General features: G+C 46.0%; 1 protein-coding gene across 1 annotated transcript in view; it reads right to left on the bottom strand.

The window, feature by feature from the left end:
• The window catches only part of LOC129711798 (dynamin-1), a 136,448-nt gene that overhangs the window by 102,519 nt on the left and 13,077 nt on the right, over positions 1–20,852 (bottom strand). The window contains exon 2 of the mRNA XM_055659733.1: positions 4,718–4,791. Within this exon, the coding sequence (XP_055515708.1) occupies positions 4,718–4,791 (74 nt within the window). The remainder of the gene's footprint in view (positions 1–4,717; positions 4,792–20,852) is intronic.

The raw sequence follows: 20,852 nt of genomic DNA, 5'->3' as shown, positions 1-20,852 counted from the left end.
TCAATTGGCTTGGTATAATTGTAAATTGTCCCTAGTGTGTAGGATAGCGTTTGTGTGCGGGGATCGCTGGTCGGCGCGGACTCGGCGGGCCGAAGGGCCCGTTTCCGCGCTGCATCTCCAAGCGAAATGAAACGAACTTGGCTGGGATTAGCCAGGCCTAAACCACTGGGTCGGGTTACTTGGGACCACGCATCACAAGGTAAAGGCTCCACATCTGTTTCCGTTTAAAATAGCTGGCACACCCAACATTTTCCTTTACCTCCCCTCTCCCAGTCCTCAAGCATCACACTAACTTGAAACCAAACTGCCTCGAATCTCCAGAATTCTCTTCCTAACATCTCAAGTTTCCCCTCTCTAATTTTTTAACCTCCTTTAGATAGTCCCTTCAGAGTTGCCCCCTCCCTCCCCCTTTTTCTTCTTGGTAAATATTTACTTGTCGACCTTTCTGCGAATTATGTTGGGATTTTTGTTTCCACACTAAAGTGATTCAACGTTAGATTATTGGCACATGGACCAAGGTACAGTGGAATTCCTTTGCATACAATTCAGTAATACACAAGCACAACCATACTCAAGTATATAGAAAAACAGTATATTACGCTGCGCAAGTTAGCAACGATTAAACATTGCATACCACCTCGCTTTCTACTGAAAGATCATTGACCTAAATATCATTTTGATTTCCCTCCCCTAAAGCTAAAGTGTCAAGTTCTTATCCCACATGTTATTTTCCACAGTGGTTTGAAATAACAGTTCTGGAAACAGACTCACGCCATCGCCCAATTTAAACTTGGAAACACTTCAGGCTGAATAATCACAGAAAAATGGACAGACAACGTTTCCGGTGGTGACCTTCCCTCAAACTACTTGCTTGATTACTTGATTACGTAGCATGATCTGATTTAATGGGATGGAAGGCAAACAAAAGTTTTTCACTGCACCTCAGTACATGCAACAATAATAAAGCAATAATGAGTTGCGAGCCTGAACCCCCGTGTTCGATCCCAATCTCGAATGCTGTCTGTGTGGAGTTTGCACGCTCTTGTTGTAGCTGCGTGGGTTTCCTCCCATGTCCCAAAGAGGTGAAGGTTTGTAGGGAGGGAGTAATGTGAAGGGCGTAGATGAGAAAGTGGGATAATGTAGAACTGGTGCGAATGGCTCGATAGTCAGCGTGGACTCGGTGGGCCGAAGGGTCAGTTTCCATGGCAACATGGGGTGCAGAAAACAGTCAATGGTGGGGAATCTGGTCTGTGTGATGGCCTGGGCCACATCTACTGTATAACTGCAATGCAGGACTAGATCTCGTCATGAGAGGACCTCACTGCTTGTGACATATTGGGTCTTGACATCTTATTTTGCAAGCTGTCATTTAGCATCAATTCCACTTGAACTGTGATGAGGAGACCCAGTGGGACACAGACGTGCAGAGTTAATGAGCTGCACATTGAGATGGGTGGCACTGTGGTGCCGATGGTGGAGATGTTGTCTCAGAGACTAGGGTTTAATTCCAACCTTGGGTCCTTTAGGTTTATTATTGCCACGGGTACGGTGGTACAGTGAAAAGCTTTTTGTTTGGCATGCTTCCCAAATAGACAATATTATACTTCAATAGAATCAAATGAAACACTAGTACAATAGGTAGAACAAAGGGAAAGATACAGAGTGCAGAATATGGTCCTCAACATTGTAGTGTATCGGTTCCATTGACCAAGTCCAACAGGGCAGAGGTGACCCGGACAGTGCCCGAGCTTATGGAAAGACCCTTCAGTAGCCTGATAACAGAGGGGAAGCAGCTATTCCAATGTCTGGTGGTGTGCAACAGGTGCCAGGACCATTTAGTGTTGTGTAATGAACCAGATTTGATAAGGGAACTATTAGGAGGTAGTGACCATAATATGATAAGTTTTAATCTACAATTGGAGAGGCAGAAGGGAAAATCGGAAGTGTCAGTATTACAGTTGAGCAAAGGGGACTATGGAGGCATGAGGGAGGAGCTGGCCAAAGTTGACTGGAAAGATACCCTAGCAGGGATGACAGTGGAACAACAATGGCAGGTATTTCTGGGAATAATACAGAAGGTGCAGGATCGGTTCATTCCAAAGAGGTAGAAAGATTATAAGGGGAGTAAGAGGAGACCAAGGCTGACAAGGGAAGTCAAGGACAGTATAAAAATAAAAGAGAAGAAGTATAACATAGCAAAGATGAGCGGGAAACCAGAGGATTGGGAAACTTTTAAAGAGCCACAGACGCAACCTAAAAAGGCAATATGGGAAGAAAAGATGAGGTACGAAGGTAAGCTAGCCAAGAATATAAAGGAAAATTGTTAAAGTTTCTTTAGGTATGTGAAGAGGGGAAAAAAAAAATTAGATGACAAATGTGGGTCCCTTGAAGAGAGAAACAGGTGAATTTATTATGGAGAACAAGGAAATGGCAGACGAGTTGAACAGGTACTTTGGATCAGTCTTCACTAAGGAAGACACAAACAATCTCCCAGATTACTAGAGGACCTGGGGTGACGGAGGAACTGAAGGAAATTCACATTTTGGCAGGAAATGGTGTTGGGTAGACTGATGGGGCTGAAGGCTGGTAAATCCCCGTGGCCTGATGGTCTGCATCCCAGGCTACTTAAGGAAGAGGCTCCAGAAATCGTGGCCGCATTGGTGATCATTGTCCAATGTTCTATAGATTCAGGATCAGTTTCTGTGGATTGGAGGATAGCTAATGTTATCCCACTTTTTAAGAAAGGAGGGAGAGAGAAAACAGGGAATTATAGACCAGTTAGCCTGACAATGGTGGTGGGGAAGATGCTGGAGTCAATTATAAATGATAAAATAGCAGCACATTGGGATCGCAGTAACAGGATCGGTCCGAGTCAGCATTCTGGATTTACGACGGGGAAATCATGCTCGACTAATCTTCTGGATTGTTTTGAAGATGTAACTAGGAAAATGGACAAGGGAGACCCAGTGGATGTAGTGTACCTGGACTTACCGAATGCCTTTGATAAGGTCCCACATAGGAGGTTAATGGGCAAAATGAGAGCACATGGTATTTGGGGTAGGATACTGACATGGATAGAAAATTGGTTGGTAGACAGGAAACAAAGAGTAGGGATTGACGGGCCCCTTTCAGAATGGCAAGACCTGGTGCTGGGACCGCAGCTATTTACAATATACATTAATGATTTAGATAAAGGAATTAAAAGTAGTATTAGCAAATTTGCACATGACACAAAGCTGGGTGGCAATGTGAACTGTGAGGAGGATGCTATGAGGATGCAGGGTGACTTGGACAGGTTGGGTGAGTAGGCAGATGCAGTTTAATGTGGATAAATGTGAGGTTATGCAGTTTGGTGGCAAAAACAGGAAGGCAGATTATTATCTGAATGGTGTCGTTAGGAAAAGGGGAAGTACAACAAGATCTGGGTGTCCTTGTTCATCGGTCACTGAAACTAAGCATGCAGGTACAGCAGGCAATGATTAAAGCAATTGGCATGTTGGCCTTCATAACAAGAGGAGTTGAGTATAGGAGCAAAGAGGTCCTTCTGCAGTTTTACAGGGGGCTGAGTGAGATCCCACCTGGAGTATTGTGTGCAGTTTTGGTTTCCAAATTTGAGGAAGGAAATTCTTGCTCTTGAGGGAGCGCAGCGTAGGTTCACAAGGTTAATTTCCGGGATGGTTGGACTATCATATGTTGAAAGATTAGAGAGACTTGGCTTGTATACACTGGAATTTAAAAGGATGAGAGGGTATCTTATTGAAACATATAAGATTATTAAGGGATTGGACATGCTAGAGGCAGGAAAAAGGTTCCCGATGTTGGTGGAGTCCAGAACCAGGGGCCACAGTTTAAGAATAAGGGATAGGCCATTTAGAAAGGAGATGAGGAAAATCCTTTTCGCCCATAGAGTTGTGAATCTGTGGAATTCTCTGCCTCAGAAGGCAGTGGAGGCCAATACTCTGTATGCTTTCAAAAGAGAATTAGATAGAGCTCTTAAAGATGGCGGAGTCAAGGAATATGGGGAGAAAGCAGGAATGGGGTACTGATTGGGGATGATCAGCCATGATCACAGTGAATGGTGGTGCTGGCTCGAAGGGCCGAATGGCCTGCTCCTGCACCTACTGTCTAAGGAGGAGGAATGACTGGGGTGGGACAAGTGCTTGATTAAATTGATTAGGATTCCTTTGGGTGTTCCAGTTTCTTGCCACATCATATAAAGATGCATGTTGGTGGATGTGAGTGGCAGAATCTGGGTGGAGTTGATGAAAGCGTGGAGAGAATTTTAAAATGGGATTAGTACAGGTGGCTTGTTGATTGTTAGTGCAGACTTGGTCTGTGTTGAATTGAAGTGAAAAAAACCCAGCATGAAATAAGTCCTTCCACCCACTGAGTCCAGACCAACCATCGATCAGACCAGTTCACACCAGCTCACTGTTATCCCATTTCCCCCTATCCACTCGATACACATTAGGGGCAATTTGCAGAGGCCAATTATCCTACAAGCCCGCATGTCTTCGGGATGTGGGGGGGGACCCCATGTGGTCACAGGGTGAACGTGCAAACACCACACGGACAAGATCAGGATTGAACCGGGGTCTCTGGCTCCAAGGCAGCAGCTCAACCAGTTGCACCACCCGACGTTTCTGGTTTCTTTGCCGTCTCTCTACGACTCTAAGCACGGCGGGGGGAAGCCACCAGTTGTTCCGCAGCTCCTTACCCGTCGGGGAGTTGATCAGCTGAAGAACGAGGGGTCTCCTGGTGACGATGCCAGATCCACGAGGAAGGAAGTCCCTGTAATGAAGAGCAGGACACTGGTGAACATTGTTTCACACACAGAGGCACCGGCAGCAGCTCAAACATGCCACACAGTTTCAGTTTAGTTTATTTATTATTGTCACGTGTACTGAGGAACAGCAAAAAGCTTTTGTTGCTGCTAACCAGTCACTGGACATAGGCTTTAGGATTGTTAGCCAACAAGGAGGAGGCAGGGCTTTTCAAGTACCAGGTGGCTGACTTTGTATTCCACAGAGAATTTAGCAAATACAAGACGAATTATAAAGAAAATGCTGCAGAGGTTGAAAACCCGAAATTACAGAAAAAAAAAGAAATTGTTGGAAACGCTCAGTGGGTCAGTCAGCATCTGGGGAAAGTAAAACGGGGTTAACATCAGCTCTGAACAAACATTCTTGGACGTAAAATGATTACAGTTTCATCTTATGAGCGGCACGGTGGAGCAGCAGTAGAGTTGCTGCCTTAAGGGCCTGTTCCACTCGGGCGTCATTTGCGCGTCACGTGAATCCCAAAATCCCAGGGTTGCCGCGCGTGACCGCACGTGACTGCCTACGCCACCACATCTCACCACGGGCCATGCACGTGTAATGCACGCCATGCTCGCGCCACTTGCACGTCACGACGCGTCTGATGCATAAATGATGTCGCGTCGTGCATCGTGACGCGTCAATGATGTCGCGTAAATGACGCGCAAATAACGCCCAAGTGGGACAGGCCTTTTACAGCGCTTGCAGCACTGGAGACCCCGACTACGAGTGCTGTCTGTACGGAGTTTGTACGTTCTCTCCATGACCTGCGTGGGTTTTCTCCGAGATCTTAGATTTCCTCCCACACTCCAAAGACGTACAGGTATGTAGTTAAATCAGCTTGGTAAATGTAAAAATTGTCCCCAGTGCGTGTATGGGGTAGTGTTAATATGCGGGGATCACTGGTCGGCGCAGACCCGATGGGCCGAACGGCCTGTTTCTGCACTGCATCTCTAAACTAAAAAACTAAACTAAAAAGACAAAGCTCTTCACTGTTCCTCAGTACACATGACAAGAATAAAACCAAAATCGCCACAAAAATACCAGATACTGTACAGGAGACAAGAATGTGAGAGTGAATGTAATTTTACAATATTGCTGGGAAGAGAAGCAAATCTAGGAACAGGCACATGTGTTATCCATTAGCTTAGCATGATTAATAAACCTACGTGTCACATTGGAAGTGCCAGTGCACCGTACTATCATGTAAAAATATCACTGCTTTCGATAAGCCGACTCAGTCCTGTACTTTCCCAGTCCACCTTGGTGACCAACACCAAGTCTACCCAGTTAACTTTATTCAGATTCAAGGACCAGTTGTCACTAAATCATTCTCAATCTTTATATAAAATTCTATCATAATCTAATTAATGTTTCCTAAAGGCTTTAACGGCCAGATCATCAATTAACCTTTTTCATGACATATCTCATACACTGTGGATCTAAAATAACTCCCTGTGGTTCTTCATCATATGCTGACCTAGAAAATCTTCCACCAAGAACATATCCTCTACATTGCAGCTTTCATTCGCTTTGTCCATCTTTATACAGATTCAAGCCCAGGTGTGCTATGCAGGTTACAAACATCCCATCTCTCTCAACATACATCATGTCCTTCATGATATACATTCCCAATATACAGCAAGTTATGTGAGCCCTATACAGTATACAACTGCCACCATTAACTTCTATCATCCACTGTTTAATAGCTTCACTCAGACTGAGCACTTGATTTACTAATCTGTCCCTCAACCATTTTCACATAATTGTTGCTATGAGCACTATCCCACCTCCTTTTCACAAGATTGCGAGTTAAAAGGGGTAGAATTAAGCCATTCGATCACGGCTGATCTCTGCCTCCTAAACCCATTTTCCTGCCTTCTCCCCGTAACCCTCGACACCATTCTAATCAGGAATTTTGTCTATCTTGGCTTTAAAAATATCCAGTGACTTGGCCTCCTACAACCCTCTGTGGCACAGATTAACTACCCTCTGACCAAACAAGTTCCTTCTCACCTCCTTTCTAAAAGAGCGCCCTTTAATTCTGAGGCTATGACCTGAAATATTTCATCTCCATCTCTGGCCATTTTGCAATGACAGTGCATCACCACAACGGGTATTAAATGACGTTCATTAATTCATGAATGTGTCATTTATTCAGCGACTGTTGCAAATGCTGCATCTGCTCAGAGCATGTCATCAGCTTCTTCTCTTTGCACCATATTTTCCCCGTGTCTGCATCCAACTGCAGGTATAATCCTGTCCATCGCATTCCACCCGACTAGGATACAGCCCAACAGTATGAACAATTCATTTTACAATATCACGTAATACCCGCGACCCTCCTCCTCTCTTCCCCCTACCCCCCCCCCCCCCCCCCCCCCCACCCCATGCCAATGGGCTCCAATGTCTCCCACCACCCCAATCACCCTGCTCCTTTCCCCTTCTTAGCAAGATCATCCCCATCCCGAGCCCCACATTCCCCTCTGATATTGTTATCTGCTCCTCCCCCTCTCCCTCCTACATCCCTCCATTTCTCACCTCGTCTCTCCATACCAGACACCCTTTTAGTCTCTTTTTTCATCTCCAGCCTGTGTCGCTCTCTCCACCCACCTGCCAATAACTCCACCTCACCTGTATCCATCTATCACTTGCCATGCTTTGTCCCCCCCCTCCCCCCCTCACTTTACCAGCTTTCTCCAGCCCCCCCCCCCCACTCCAATCAGAAGGGTCCCAGCTCAGAACATTACCTGTCCATTCCTTCCTCACAGATGCTGCCTGACCTTCTGAATTTGTCCAGCACTTTGTGTTTGACTCAAGATTCCAGCATCTGCAGTGCCTTGTGTCTGCAAGTATATTCTTATATATCTGTTGGCACTGCCTTCTGATAGACCCAAGTGATCTGATGCCCAAGATAGACACAAAATGCTGGACTAGCTCGGCGGGACAGGCAGCATCTACAGAGAGAAGGAATGGATGACGTTTCGGGTCGAGACCTTTTTTTAAAAATCTGTTACCCATTTAGCTACCTTCACATTCTCATTAACTCTCAGCATTTCCATTCACCTGAACACCCTGTATTCCCCATCCCTATTGCACAAAATATACCCATTTTTAGCTTCAAAACTGGTTTCACTTCTAGAGGAGAAACAAAGAAAGATGCACAAGGTGCCCATGATCAAGCTTGAAAATTAACCTGGAGCCATTTCAAGCCCCAACCCACAGACAAAGAAGTCAACCACACTATTCAGTCCAACTCGGGAATTCCAGTGAAGATCTACTTCACGGGTCCAAACCAGTTTTAGCTGAAAATTGAAATATTCCCCCATTGACCAAGATTTGCCGTTTTTGTAATGCTGGCTTTGGGAAGCCGCAGTAACTTCGAAACGCATCTGGTGGCGCTGCTGAGCCATTTAGAGTATTTCTGGCTCCAAGTGACAATCCATGACTGCACCCTGTCTCTGCTTCCTGGATGCTCATGTCTTTTCCAGGATCATTTTTAAATAACCAAAACATACAAACAAACAAAAAAATCATGAAGCGCCCAACCCCAAAACATCATCAATCCATTCCCTCCCCAGATGCTGCTCGACTTGCCGAGTTCTTCCAGCACTTTGTATTTTGCTCATGGTTCCAGCATCTGCAGTTCCTCATGTCTCAATAATGACTCCAGCTTCAAGCAACGCCCCATTGAACTACGAGCAGAAATAACAGCAAAAATAGGCAGGAGTGTTTATTGGACATTTCTTTTAGGTGCACCAATTTTCCAACTGCTAACTTCCAATAAGAGATTTTCCAACCACGAGAGAAAATATGATGAATGTGGTGAATGAGTTGTCCTCATTTTTGATTTGGATCCCCATATCAACATTGTTGATTCTAGATTCTAGAATTATTTGCCTTCTACGTCTCAATGCAGACTTCATCCAACGTTTAGCACAGAGTTTTTCCAGCTAATCTGAAGTTACTTGTTCAAAACCAGTTTGCACAAAATGACTGAACACTCAGAAATAGATTCCAATGGTAAAATAAAACATCACCATCCAGACATATTCTGTTAAAGATTGCAGTCAGAATTCGAGAGTTATCTTGTATAGTTTGCATCATCATCTCCCAGTGTGTCAGTCACCCTGCAGGAGAGGAGGCCAGCATTGAAACTCTGGAAATTCCTAATTGAGGGATAGATAATGCTTGGTCGGCAAGGATGCTCTTCTCCACTTCTTTAAAAGTTTGAAGAGGTCCAGTACTTTGCCAAATACTCAAGCTTCGACAGGTTTATGTTAAAGAGCACATTCACCGGTTACACCATGACCTGGTTTGGCAAATTCAATGCCCAGGATGCAAGGAGATGACAAAAAGTGATCGACACTGCCTGGTCCATCACAGGTACCGACCTCCCCACCCCAAGGGCTCTATAGGACACTGAAGCAGCCAGCATCAAAATGCCCACACCACCCTGGCCATGCTCTCATTTCACCCCTGCCATCGGTAAGGTGGTACAGGAGCCCGAAAACCGTGACCACCAAGTTCAAGAACAGCTTCTTCCCGACAAAAGTCAAGCTCTTCAACACTACAAAGCATTAACTAAACTATGACCCGTCTTGGTTGCACCAAGGACCACGTTTCTTTTTTAGCAATACTATTAGGGTTATTTGAAACATAGAAAATAGGTGCAGGATTAGGCCATTCGTCCCTTCGAGCCAGTGCCACCATTCAATATGATTATGGCTGATCATCCAAAATCAGTACCCCGTTCCTGCTTTCTCCCCATACCCCTTGACTCCGTTAGCCCGAAGAGCTATATCCAACTCTCTCTTGAAAACATCCAGTGAATTGGCCTCCACTGCCAATCAGTCAGAATCTCCGCCACCTAGCCCCCCCAACCCAACCCAGGGTGGAAATGTCATGTACTGGAGGGCATAGCTTTAACATGAGAAGTTTCAATGCGATGTTTGCAGGGTGATGGGTATCTGATGGGCTGGTGGAGGCAGATATGATCGGGACATTTGGAAGGCTTTTCGAAAGACAAATAGTCTGCCTATATGGAGGGATATGGATCACATACACACAAAGGAGATTAGTTGAACTTAGCAACATGTTCGACACACACATTGTGAGCCAAAGGACCCGTCCTTGTGCTGTACTGTTCTGTGTGCCTGTATTGAATTATAACACACGCAAGATAAATGAAAGACTCCCAAAATGGGAGATGATTGCTGTAAACAGAATCTGACTTGTAGAACCCAGGCGTGCATCAGTCAGTGGAGCTCAGCCTCACACCAAGAGCCCACATAGACCGGAGCCACTGACAGCAGGAAGGAATCCAAACAAGCTGGAGAAGGTGCATTGCAGAAGGATTGTCCACACAAAGCACCAACCTGCAGTGGGACTTCTCCCTGCCAGGGTGGGAGAGGGGTGGAGGGAAACATTAATAACATCCAAATCGCATCAACGTCAGCAGTGTTCTCCATGACAGACTAAAACTGACAAGCAGAGGAGATGCTCAAGGGCACGTTGCCTGCAGCAAAAGCGTCTGTTTAAGACGGGAATCTTGTACACTCTGCACCAGAAAATTACTGAAACAGAAACCAAACAATGCTGGAAACACTCGATACGTCAGACAGCGTCTGTGAAGAGAGGAACCAGGTGAATGTATCGAGACCATGACCCTTTGTCTGATCTTGTGTCCGTCGCTTAATACTAGGATATGGAAGAGTCTCCAGACTGGGAATTAGGTTTGGAAGGAAGACCCTGGCTGCTTCCATGATGTTTCGTGTCAAGAAACAAGAAACAAGAAACATCATGGAACTAGCCAGGATCTTCCTTCCAAACCTAATTCCCAGTCTGGAGACTCATCCATATCCTAGTCAAAGCTTAGACTCCAGACACAGACAGTGTCACGTCCACAGTGGGTTAGGTGAAGAAGGTGGAGAGGCACAAAACAAGTGACCTCAGCAACTCCAAGCTCACCAGGATATTGACCACTGGGTAACTCCATCTACTGGGGGGGACTGGGGAAAGGGCAGCACACAGAGGGGGAACAACTTTTAATTTTCCACCTCATGGCCCATGCAATTTTTGAATCTGCATTTTCTCTGTAGCTGTGTAACATTATATTCTGTACTCCATTTCCTTTCTCTTTTTGCACAACCCCTTTTGCTTGTTTAGGGTTCAATTGGTATGATTTACTCAGATAGCATGCAAAGCAAAGCCTTTCATTGTAATGCGATGCACGTGACAACTATCAGTTAACACCTGAGAGAGCAGAGTGTAAAGGACCTGTCCCAACAGCACGCGATTTGCGCGACCTAACGTGGTCGCTTGAGCCGTACGGCCTCGCAAGGCCGGTCCCGACATCACGCGGGGCTCCGAAAAATTGACAACTGTCCAAAAATTCCTCAAGGCAACAGCCTGTCGGCCTGCAGCCGCATTGAGGCCGTACGCAGCGTCTCGACGACGTACGCCTAGCGCATGGTGTTGCGTGATGACATCACCGCCCGGCGTGCCATTGCGTGATGACGTAACCGCCCGCCACCGTGCGACGTCCAAATTCAGTCGGCCCGTCTCCTGCCCAGCTGATTGGTGATTATGATGTCGGGACCAGCCCCGCACAACTCCAAACGGCTCCGCGGTTGGAAGTGGGACCGGCCCCGCGTGGCCGTACGCCTCAAGCCACCACGTTTGGTCGCGCTAGACGCATGCAATCACATGCTGGTGGGACAGGCACTTAACTTCAGAAAGAAATTGAAGCATTTTCCATGTCAAGAACAGGAACAAGAATGAAGTTCTGATCCAAGTGATCAATGCAAGAGTCTTGCTGTTTATGAAGGAACTGCAGATGCTGGAAAATCAAAGGTAGACGAAAATGCTGGAGAAACTCAGCGGGTGAGGCAGCATCTATGGAGCGAAGGAAATAGGCAACATTTCGGGTCGTAACCCTTCTTCAGACTTGCTCGCAGTTTATTCAATAGTTTGTGCTCCACAAGAAAGATCAGCACATCTTGATTGGGACTCAATAACCTTGCAACAGCAGGTTTAAAAAAAAAACAAATCGAATCAGCTGCTTCCTTGACAAAGTGATGGGGCAACAGGATGTGACTGGTCAACTTGCCTTTGTATATCCTGTTTATAAATGACCTTCCAGAGTAACCAGCCAGAATGGAGCCCCAGTTCTGTCTCGGGTTAATATCCGAGCGAAAATTAGAACAACCAAAGGGTGTGATCATGCCGTTGAGATGGAGGTGGTGCTTGTCGATTGGAACTGTAACTGGGGCTACAGGGATATACAAGTTCACATTGGGATGTGGACATCACTGACAATGCCAACACTGGTTCTCTGTGTCTACACACCACAGATATGAGGAGCCAGTTGGGGGTTAATCACACTGCTGGATCAACAGTTGCAAAACAAACAGTCCCAAATTTTAAGGCAACGGAAATAGTGAACCAGGTGGGATTCCACGACAATCCACTCATTCAATGGTTGCCGTGAATGAGCCCACCTTATTTTTTAATTTATACAAGGGTTTCAATTTTAAAATTCCCAGCTGCTGGAATGGAATCTGAACTCATGTCTTATAATTAATGGGCCTAAACATTGGAAAGGAGCTGACCCGAAGTGTCACCTGTCTATTCCCTCCATAGATGCTGCCTGATCTGCTGATTTACTCCAGCAGTGTGTTTTGTTCCAGATTCCAGCATCTAGTCTCCAAAACATTGGCTGCTGGTGCAGTAACCACCACAGTTTGATGAGGTCACAGGGAACTGCAGATGGTGAAATCTTGTGGTACTCAGCAGGTCGGGCAGCATGCATAGCGGGAATGGACTGGCGATGTTTCGGGTCGGGATCCTTCATCTGACCGATTGTGGTAGGTGGGGCGAAATTTGACAAAGAGCTAGCAGAGCTTGTGATGGAAGCAGATTTGATAGGGGCATGCTGAAGGTTTTTAGATGGGTACATGGATGGATTGCATGCAGACAGATTAGTTTAACTTGGCATCATGTTCAGCGCTGACATTGGCGGCCAAAGGGCCTGTTGTTCTGCAGTAATGTTCCATGAAGACTAGTGTTCTTTGCCAAATAACTACCCTAGCAATGGAAACTAATTTTCTCCCCAAAAATCAAAAAACACTTTAGTTTAGAGACACAGCGCAGAAACAGGCCCTTTGGCCCACCGAGTCTGTGCCGACCAGCGATCCACGTACACTAACTCTATCCTACACATTAGGGAGAATTTACAATTTAACAAAGCCAACTAACCTACAAACCTGTACGTCTTTTTTCACACAGAGAATGGTGAATCTCTGGAACTCTCTGCCACAGAGGGTAGTTGAGGCCAGTTCATTGGCTATATTTAAAAGGGAGTTAGATGTGGCCCTTGTGGCTAAGGGGATCAGGGGGTATGGAGAGAAGGCAGGTACGGGATACTGAATTGGATGATCAGCCATGATCATATTGAATGGCGGTGCAGGCTCGAAGGGCCGAATGGCCTACTCCTGCACCTAATTTCTATGTTTCTATGTTTCTATGTCTTTGGAGTGTGGGAGGAAACCGGAGCACCTGGGAGAAATCTCACGGGGACAAGGTCATGGGGAGAACGTACAAACTCCGAACAGACAGCACTCACAGTCAGAATCGAACCCGTGTCTCTGGCGCTGTAAGGCAGCATCTCTACCACTGCCCCACCATGCTGCCACTTCTCAAAAGGCAATTTGCCCAGTTTTGGGTTAAATCAATAAACAAAATAAAATTGATCACCATTTAGAAAGCATTTAGAAAGCAGCTAGTGCATTGCTACGTTTGACATCGCAATTCTTTCTCAGACCCAGTGGGGCTGGGGACCTTGCTTGTGCTGGGGCTGCCAAGACAAGGCAAGTGAACACAACCAGTCTCCAAGTCACAACCAGTCTCCACCTTCACCCGATCAGCAAGTCAAGAGGGTCACACGTACTGACACGAACAATGAAATTCTTACTCGCAGCAGCTTAATAGATCCATAAATACAAATTAATAATAGAAGTTACTAATGCCAATACCAAGTCATTAGTTACCATAGTGCAAAAAAAAAACTGAAATCCATAGTGCATCCAAAGACCCAGTCCAATGAAGATCATAGTTGCCGAGATTAGTGTTGTGCAGTGTTCAAGAAACATATGGTTGGTGGGTAGAAGCCGTTCTTGAACCTGGTGGTCACAGTATTCGGGCTCCTGTACCTTCCCTCCCCCCCCCCCCCCCCCCCCCCCCCCCAAAGGTAGCAGCGAGATGAGAGCTAGCCAGGGTAGTGTGTTCAATAGAAAATAAGAAAATAGAAAAGAAAAGTGAATCAATTCCACAGCTTCACAGCAGGAGAATATTTTAAAGTGCTTCGTCGATTGTCAATTTCCCTAGGAAAACCAGAGGGCACACACACTGTGTTCCAGTTTCTTTTTTGGCGATACACATCTCCCTCAGTTGCCATGTTTTATTCACCAGCACATGACTAATGGGATTAAAGGATTGAAACCATTCCTTCGGTGTGGCTGATCTTTCAGTAACACAAGCAGCACACTGCACACTACGGTTCACAATGTATTACACTTGAGCAATTGCAATGTTCACTAGCTCATCCATACTTGGCGTACATATTGTGTTTAGTTTTGGTCACAAGCCTGTCTGTGCCGAGGCTGAGGGGCGATCTCACAGAGTTGTACAAAATCATGAGGAGATCAGGCAAATGCACCGTATTTTACCCAGAGTAGGGGGTGGGGAGGGGGAGGAGGTGGGGAGGGTGGGGAGAGTTTTATTGTCATGTGTCCAGATAGGACAATGACATTCTTGCTTGCTGCAGCACAACAGAATATTGTAAGGATAAATACAGAACAGTTCAGTGTGTCTATATACCTCAGGGCAAAGGTTTAAGATGAGGGGCAGACGATTTAACAGGAACCCAAGAGGGAACATTTTCTGCAGTGGTGGGACGAGTGGCCTGGGGAAGTTGAGGCAGGTACGATTTAAGACATTTGGACAAGCACATGGATAGGAAAGGCTTAGAGAGGTAGGAACCAAGCTGGACTAGCTCAGATGGGGTATTGTGGTCAGCATGGATGAGTTAGGCCGAAAGGCCTGTTTTCGTGCTGTACAACTCTAAACAATAAACAAAAGCCCAGTGAGGAAAGTCCAGCACAAGTCTGAAGGGTCTCAACTCTAAACGTCACCTATCCACGTATTTCAGAGATGCTGCCTGACCTGCGTTGTTACTACAGTCCTGTCTTCTGTCCAGAAAATGTATTGGTTTGAACAACACTTTGGTCAACAAGTGACTCAGTCTTCAAATCCAGTTTGCACTGAAAACTCACATCTGATCACTGAACAGCCGGTAGCACAGTTCGAATAGAATAAACTGCAAGAAATTTTAAAAGGTAAACTAATAACTCAGTTGCCAAGGAGACGCAAGGTATTACAGATGTTGGAATCTTGAGCAAAACAAAGTGCTGGAAAAACTCAGCGGGTCAGGCAGCATCTGCAGAGGAAAAGGACAGGTGACATTTTGGGTCGGGACCCAAAACGTCTGGTGAAGGGTCCCAACCCAAAACATCATCCTTCCATTTTGGAAATGGACAGATGACTTTTTGGGGGTCGGGACCCTTCTTCAGATTGAAGAAAAGTAGAACCCCAACCCAAAATGTCATCTGTCCATTTCCCCACACAGATGCTGCCTGACCCGCTGAGTTTCTCCAGCACTTTGATTTTAAACTAGCTTCTCTTTCCTTGCCACTAAAATAAGGCCTCTGTGTTCACCATGCCAATACTGCAGGCTCCCAATCCTGATGACCATCTGCTGACCATTACACTGTGAGAATCCATCTGTGGAGAAAACAACGTCCTTCACCATCCATGACCCACCAGCATTGACCACCAGGTCATAAACTGGGCAACCGATGGGATATTGGAACTAGATCGAATCATCACCCAAAACGAGAGACTTCCTTTAGAGAGAAGATGACAGATGGCTGGAGAACCCAACACGAGTTGCATAAGTGGAAAAGGAGCAAGATAACAACTTTACTATGAATGTATCTATATCCCATAGCAACGTTGCTGACCGACCGGTTGCACCATGACCTGAAGAAGGGTTTCGGCCCGAAACGTTGCCCATTTCCTTCGCTCCACAGATGCTGCTGCACCCGCTGAGTTTCTCCAGCATTTTTGTGTACCTTGCACCATGCCCTGGTTTGGCACCTCAAAATACCAGATACAGAGGAGGCAATGGAGAGCGGAGGACAGTGGCCAGTCCATTGCAGGCACTGACCTCCCCACAGCCAAATGGATCCACAGGAGATGCTGCCTCCGAAAGACAGTCAATATCAAAAAGACCCACATCACTTTGGCCATGCCCTCAATTACTGTAAGGCTCGAAGGGCAAGGGCAGGTACACTATGATTTTGTTAGCAGGGAAGAAGATACAGAGCCCAAAAACAGTGACATCCTGGATTAAAAACAAGTTCCCAGCAACTATCAACACCACGAACATTAAACTCAGTAACAATGAACTGTGACTTTGGTGACACTATTACGGTTACCGAGTATTACTGTTATCCATGAATTGATTTTAAAAAAATTATTATATGTTTTCTGTGTATTGTGTTTACAGGCCTGTTCAGCTGCTGCAAAATAATGTCATTGTTCTGTTATCCAGACCCACGACACTTGATAAAAGTCTATCTTGTCATCCTAGTGCGTCCGTCAGGTTTGGTAAACGTATACACGTTACACACTCCAGTGGATTCACAGGGAAGTCGCAACATGGGGAGAAGCCAACAGACTGGAGAGCAAGAGCACTGGCCCTGAAAGCAGGAGTTATTAGTCACAGTGGCCACATATACAACTGGGGGGATCACATTTCACAGCCTTTCAGCTCGTGTAGAAATACAGTTTCATTGCAAGGGTTTTTTTACAGTGGGGAAAACTGCAAATTCCCAGACTTTAATCCTGCCCAATTCCTGTGAAGCTTCCTGTTGCGAAGGTTTAGAGAGAGCTAATGGTACGGAGGAAGGAAGAGAGAGGAAGGAAGAAGGCAGGGGCACCACAGCCAAGAAACGGTGGGGGATGGGGGGGGGGGGGACGGGGGAAGAAGGGATGGGGGGGGGGGGGGGGGGGGGGGGGGGGGGGGGGGGGGGGGGGAGTGGGATGAAGTTCCTTTCAGTTAAAGTTCAGCTGAAGCAGCACCAGTCACATGCTTTGTAGGTACATAGAAACATAGACATAGAAATTAGGTGCAGGAGTAGGCCTTCGAGCCTGCACCGCCATTCAATATGATCACGGCTGATCATCCAACTCAGTATCCCGTACCTGCCTTCTCTCCATACCCCCTGATCCCTTTAGCCACAAGGGCCATATCTAACTCCCTCTTAAATATAGCCAATGAACTGGCCTCAACTACCTTCTGCGGCAGAGAATTCCAGAGATTCACCACTCTCTGTGTGAAAAAAGTTTCCTCATCTCAGTCCCAAAAGGTTTCCCCTTTATCCTTAAACTGTGACCCCTTGTTCTGGACTTCCCCAACATCGGGAACAATCTTCCTGCATCTAGCCTGTCCAACCCCTTAAGAATTTTGTACGTTTCCATAAGATCCCCCCTCAACCTTCTAAATTCTAGCGAGTACAAACCGAGTCTATCCAGTCTTTCTTCATAAGAAAGTCCTGACATCCCAGGAAGCAGTCTGGTGAACCTTCTCTATACTCCCTCTATGGCAAGAATGTCTTTCCTCAGATTAGGAGACGAAAACTGTACGCAATACTCCAGGTGTGGTCTCACCAAGACCCTGTACAACTGCAGTAGAACCTCCCTGCTCCTACACTCAAATCCTTGTACAGCATGTACAGCACATGACACGATACAACTTTATTTATCCCAGGGGGGAAATTAATCTGAAATTAAAGTCATGAGTGGAAAGGACTGGGGATGTGCAGAGATTGGAGAGGGGGAGGGGTGTCAGTCTCGGTCTACCCCACGACAGAAGGGGGAGGAGTTGTACAAGTTTGATAGCCACAGGGACGAAGGATCTCGATCCGAAACGTAACCCATCCCTTCTCTCCAGAGGCGCTGCCCGTCCCGCTGAGTTACTCCAGCATTTTGCGTCTATCAGGAGCAAGGTGATAGCAGCCGCTGCCACATTCTCGAGCAACGAGAGACGGGCAATAAATATTAACCATGCTAATGAAGCAGAAAGCTAATGTAAAAAAAATATGTTAAACTCTCCATATCTCTGCCCTGCTTTAAATACACAATAGCATCCTCCCCACTTCCCTACAGTATCTCAGATTGTATTTAAGTATTGAGTGCGCATGGTGTCATGACCAAGATACATTGTTCCAGACACCACTGCTGGGTTGGGAATGAAAGACATTCTAATCACAGCCTTTCCCCCGTGTAACTGCATGCTAGCAACATTACAGAGGGACTCACAGATAGATACTCAATTATTTGACCAAAAATATCCAAACATGGCTCAGATTCAAATCTGATGTCAGTCTTGAGGCCATCTGGTACATTTTGTGTTAAAAGAAAGCAGTCCTGGTTGCTTGCGTTTTTGTCAGAATTTCCGACATTGCAGAACAATATAAACTTCGGAATCTGGCTGTGAAGAATTTTTTTTGCCCTCCTGAGCAAGACTGCTGAAGGCAAAGTTAACTCAAATCCTCTTTTTCAACCCCATGCTGGTGATTACCTCTGCTCAGTGTTGATAAGGTTCGCTCCGAGCCCTAGGTAGCTTTCTGATGATTTCTGTCAACTGACATCATCCTTTTTTTAAAAATCTATGGCCAAGAGTTAATGTGGACGGTGTCTATGGGGCAGATAGAACAGCCAACAAGTCACAGGGCAGGAAAGGTGTTGCGCTGCTGGCCCTGGCTGCAGGCTCGTTACTCAAACAACATGCAGCTGATAAAGGAGGGCAAGAGGAAAAGAGAGAGACAGACCCATGGGGAGATACACATACAGACACCACGGCAAGAGACATCACAGCACAACAGAGACAGAACTGCATCAAAGCAATCAAAAGCTCAGCAAATTCACATTTAATTTTGGGGAAGAAATTAATGTGTCAGTGGATTCAAATATTGAAAATTAAGTGATACATAGATTGAAGATCGTCAACAAACGAGCCAGGGTGGAAAGTGAAGAGAGCTTTGCTGAGGCAGTGAAGTTGGATGCCACGGGTAGGCAGAGGCTTGAACTTTCAATAAGAAAATAGGACAAATGCATAACAGAAAAGGCAAACGCATGAAATGAACTGGATTTTGGGCAGACGTAGGGATAGGAAAGGTTTAGAGGGCAATGGCCAAATGGGACCAACCCCAAATGCCAATTTGGTCATCGTGGGCAATGTGCCCCAAAAGGCCCACTTCCCTGCTGTGATTTAATGGGGCAGACACCCTTTCAGAAAGTGGTCGGAAGCCAATTCAGCTGAATTGCCTCCTCCGTGTGCTGTTCAGATCAATGAAAGGGCCTGATGATGTGCCTGTACATGACAACTTAGATGCCCATCGCCAGGTAACTGCTGAGCAATAAACCTCAGGTGGTCAGGTTCATTGGGCCATATCCGTGTCGGAATACTAATATATTTCACATTCTAATAAATTATTCTTCCCAAAGCCAATCCTTCATCCATCATGTTTCAATGACCTGGTCTGAAACCAAAAAATGGATCTGGGCAGAATATGTATTCTCCACAGATACTACAGATGCTGGAATCACAAGAAAAATCTCTTTGGAGCATAGGAGGCTGAGGGGTGACATTGAGTGTACTAGACAGAGGGGCATAGATCAAGTGAACATTGTGTCTGGAAGGCAGGAATGAGATAGAAAGCTTAGAGACATGGTATCAAGACAACAACCTCTGCCTCAATGTCAACAAGACCAAGGAGCAGGTTGTAGACACCAGGAAGCAATGTGGAGTACATCCCCCACTCAGCGATGGGGCTGAAGTGGAAATGGTCAAGAGCGTCAAATCCTGAGGTGCAAATATCGCCAACAATTTGTTCTGGACCAACATCATTGGAGCTACGGCCAAGAAAGGCCCTCAGCATGACCAGGGTATGGTCCTGATCTGCCAGCCTACCTTGATGCGGATCTTGCACTTTTTATTCGGTCAGCACTTTCTCTGTAACTAACGCTGTAACGCTACATTCCGCACTCTGGTATGTTTCTCTTTGCACTACCTGCAAATGCTTGATTGTACTCATGTACACTATGATTTTGTTAGCAGGTAAATAAAAACTCTTGGTACACGTGACAACAATAAGCCAACACCAGTGTTACCTACACTCCCAAGGCAGAGTGCCGTTCAATGCAGGAAACAAAACAGCCAAGAATTTCCCAGAAGACCAGTGACATGTTGTAATTAGCTCAACTGAATGGCTTCACGCCAGGCGGCAGGTGGAGTCTACACAGTGACAGCTGGTCTCGATGTATAACCTTGCTGAATACATCAAAACTAAGTAAAATTGGAATATACACAACAGGGGATCTAATATTGGAGTCCAGATAACAAGGGCATCGAACATCCCATTCACTGTTAAATGCATCTTTACCTAGGTTGCAGCTATAGATTAATCCTTGCATACACACACACACTATCAAGACCATTGTGGGGGATCAAATAGTACAGGTCATCTTCTGGCTCACCTTTAGAGATACAGTGGAAATAGGCCCTTCTGCCCACAGAGTCCATGCCGACCAGCGATCACCCGTACACTAGTTCTACCCTACACACTAGGGACAATTAACAGAAGCCAATTAACCTACAAAACCGCACGTCTTTGGAGTGTGGGAGGAAACCAGAGGACCCGGAGAAGACCCACGCAGTCACAAGGAGAACGTGCAAACTCCACACAGAGTCAGTGTGGAACCTGGGTCTCAGGGACTACGAGGTAGCAACTCTACCACTGTGCCACCCTTGGCCATCCAAAATATAGTGTCAGTAAACAAAGTGACGATCAAAGGAAGACTTTGCATTTACATTGTGCTCAGAACCCAAAGACATCACAAACTATTTTA

The sequence above is a fragment of the Leucoraja erinacea genome, chromosome 31 (genome assembly GCF_028641065.1).
Source record: "Leucoraja erinacea ecotype New England chromosome 31, Leri_hhj_1, whole genome shotgun sequence".
In the NCBI taxonomy this organism is placed as follows: domain Eukaryota; kingdom Metazoa; phylum Chordata; class Chondrichthyes; order Rajiformes; family Rajidae; genus Leucoraja; species Leucoraja erinaceus.
The sequence above is the reverse complement of the archived record's forward strand: the minus strand, read 5'-3'. Positions and strand labels throughout refer to the sequence as shown.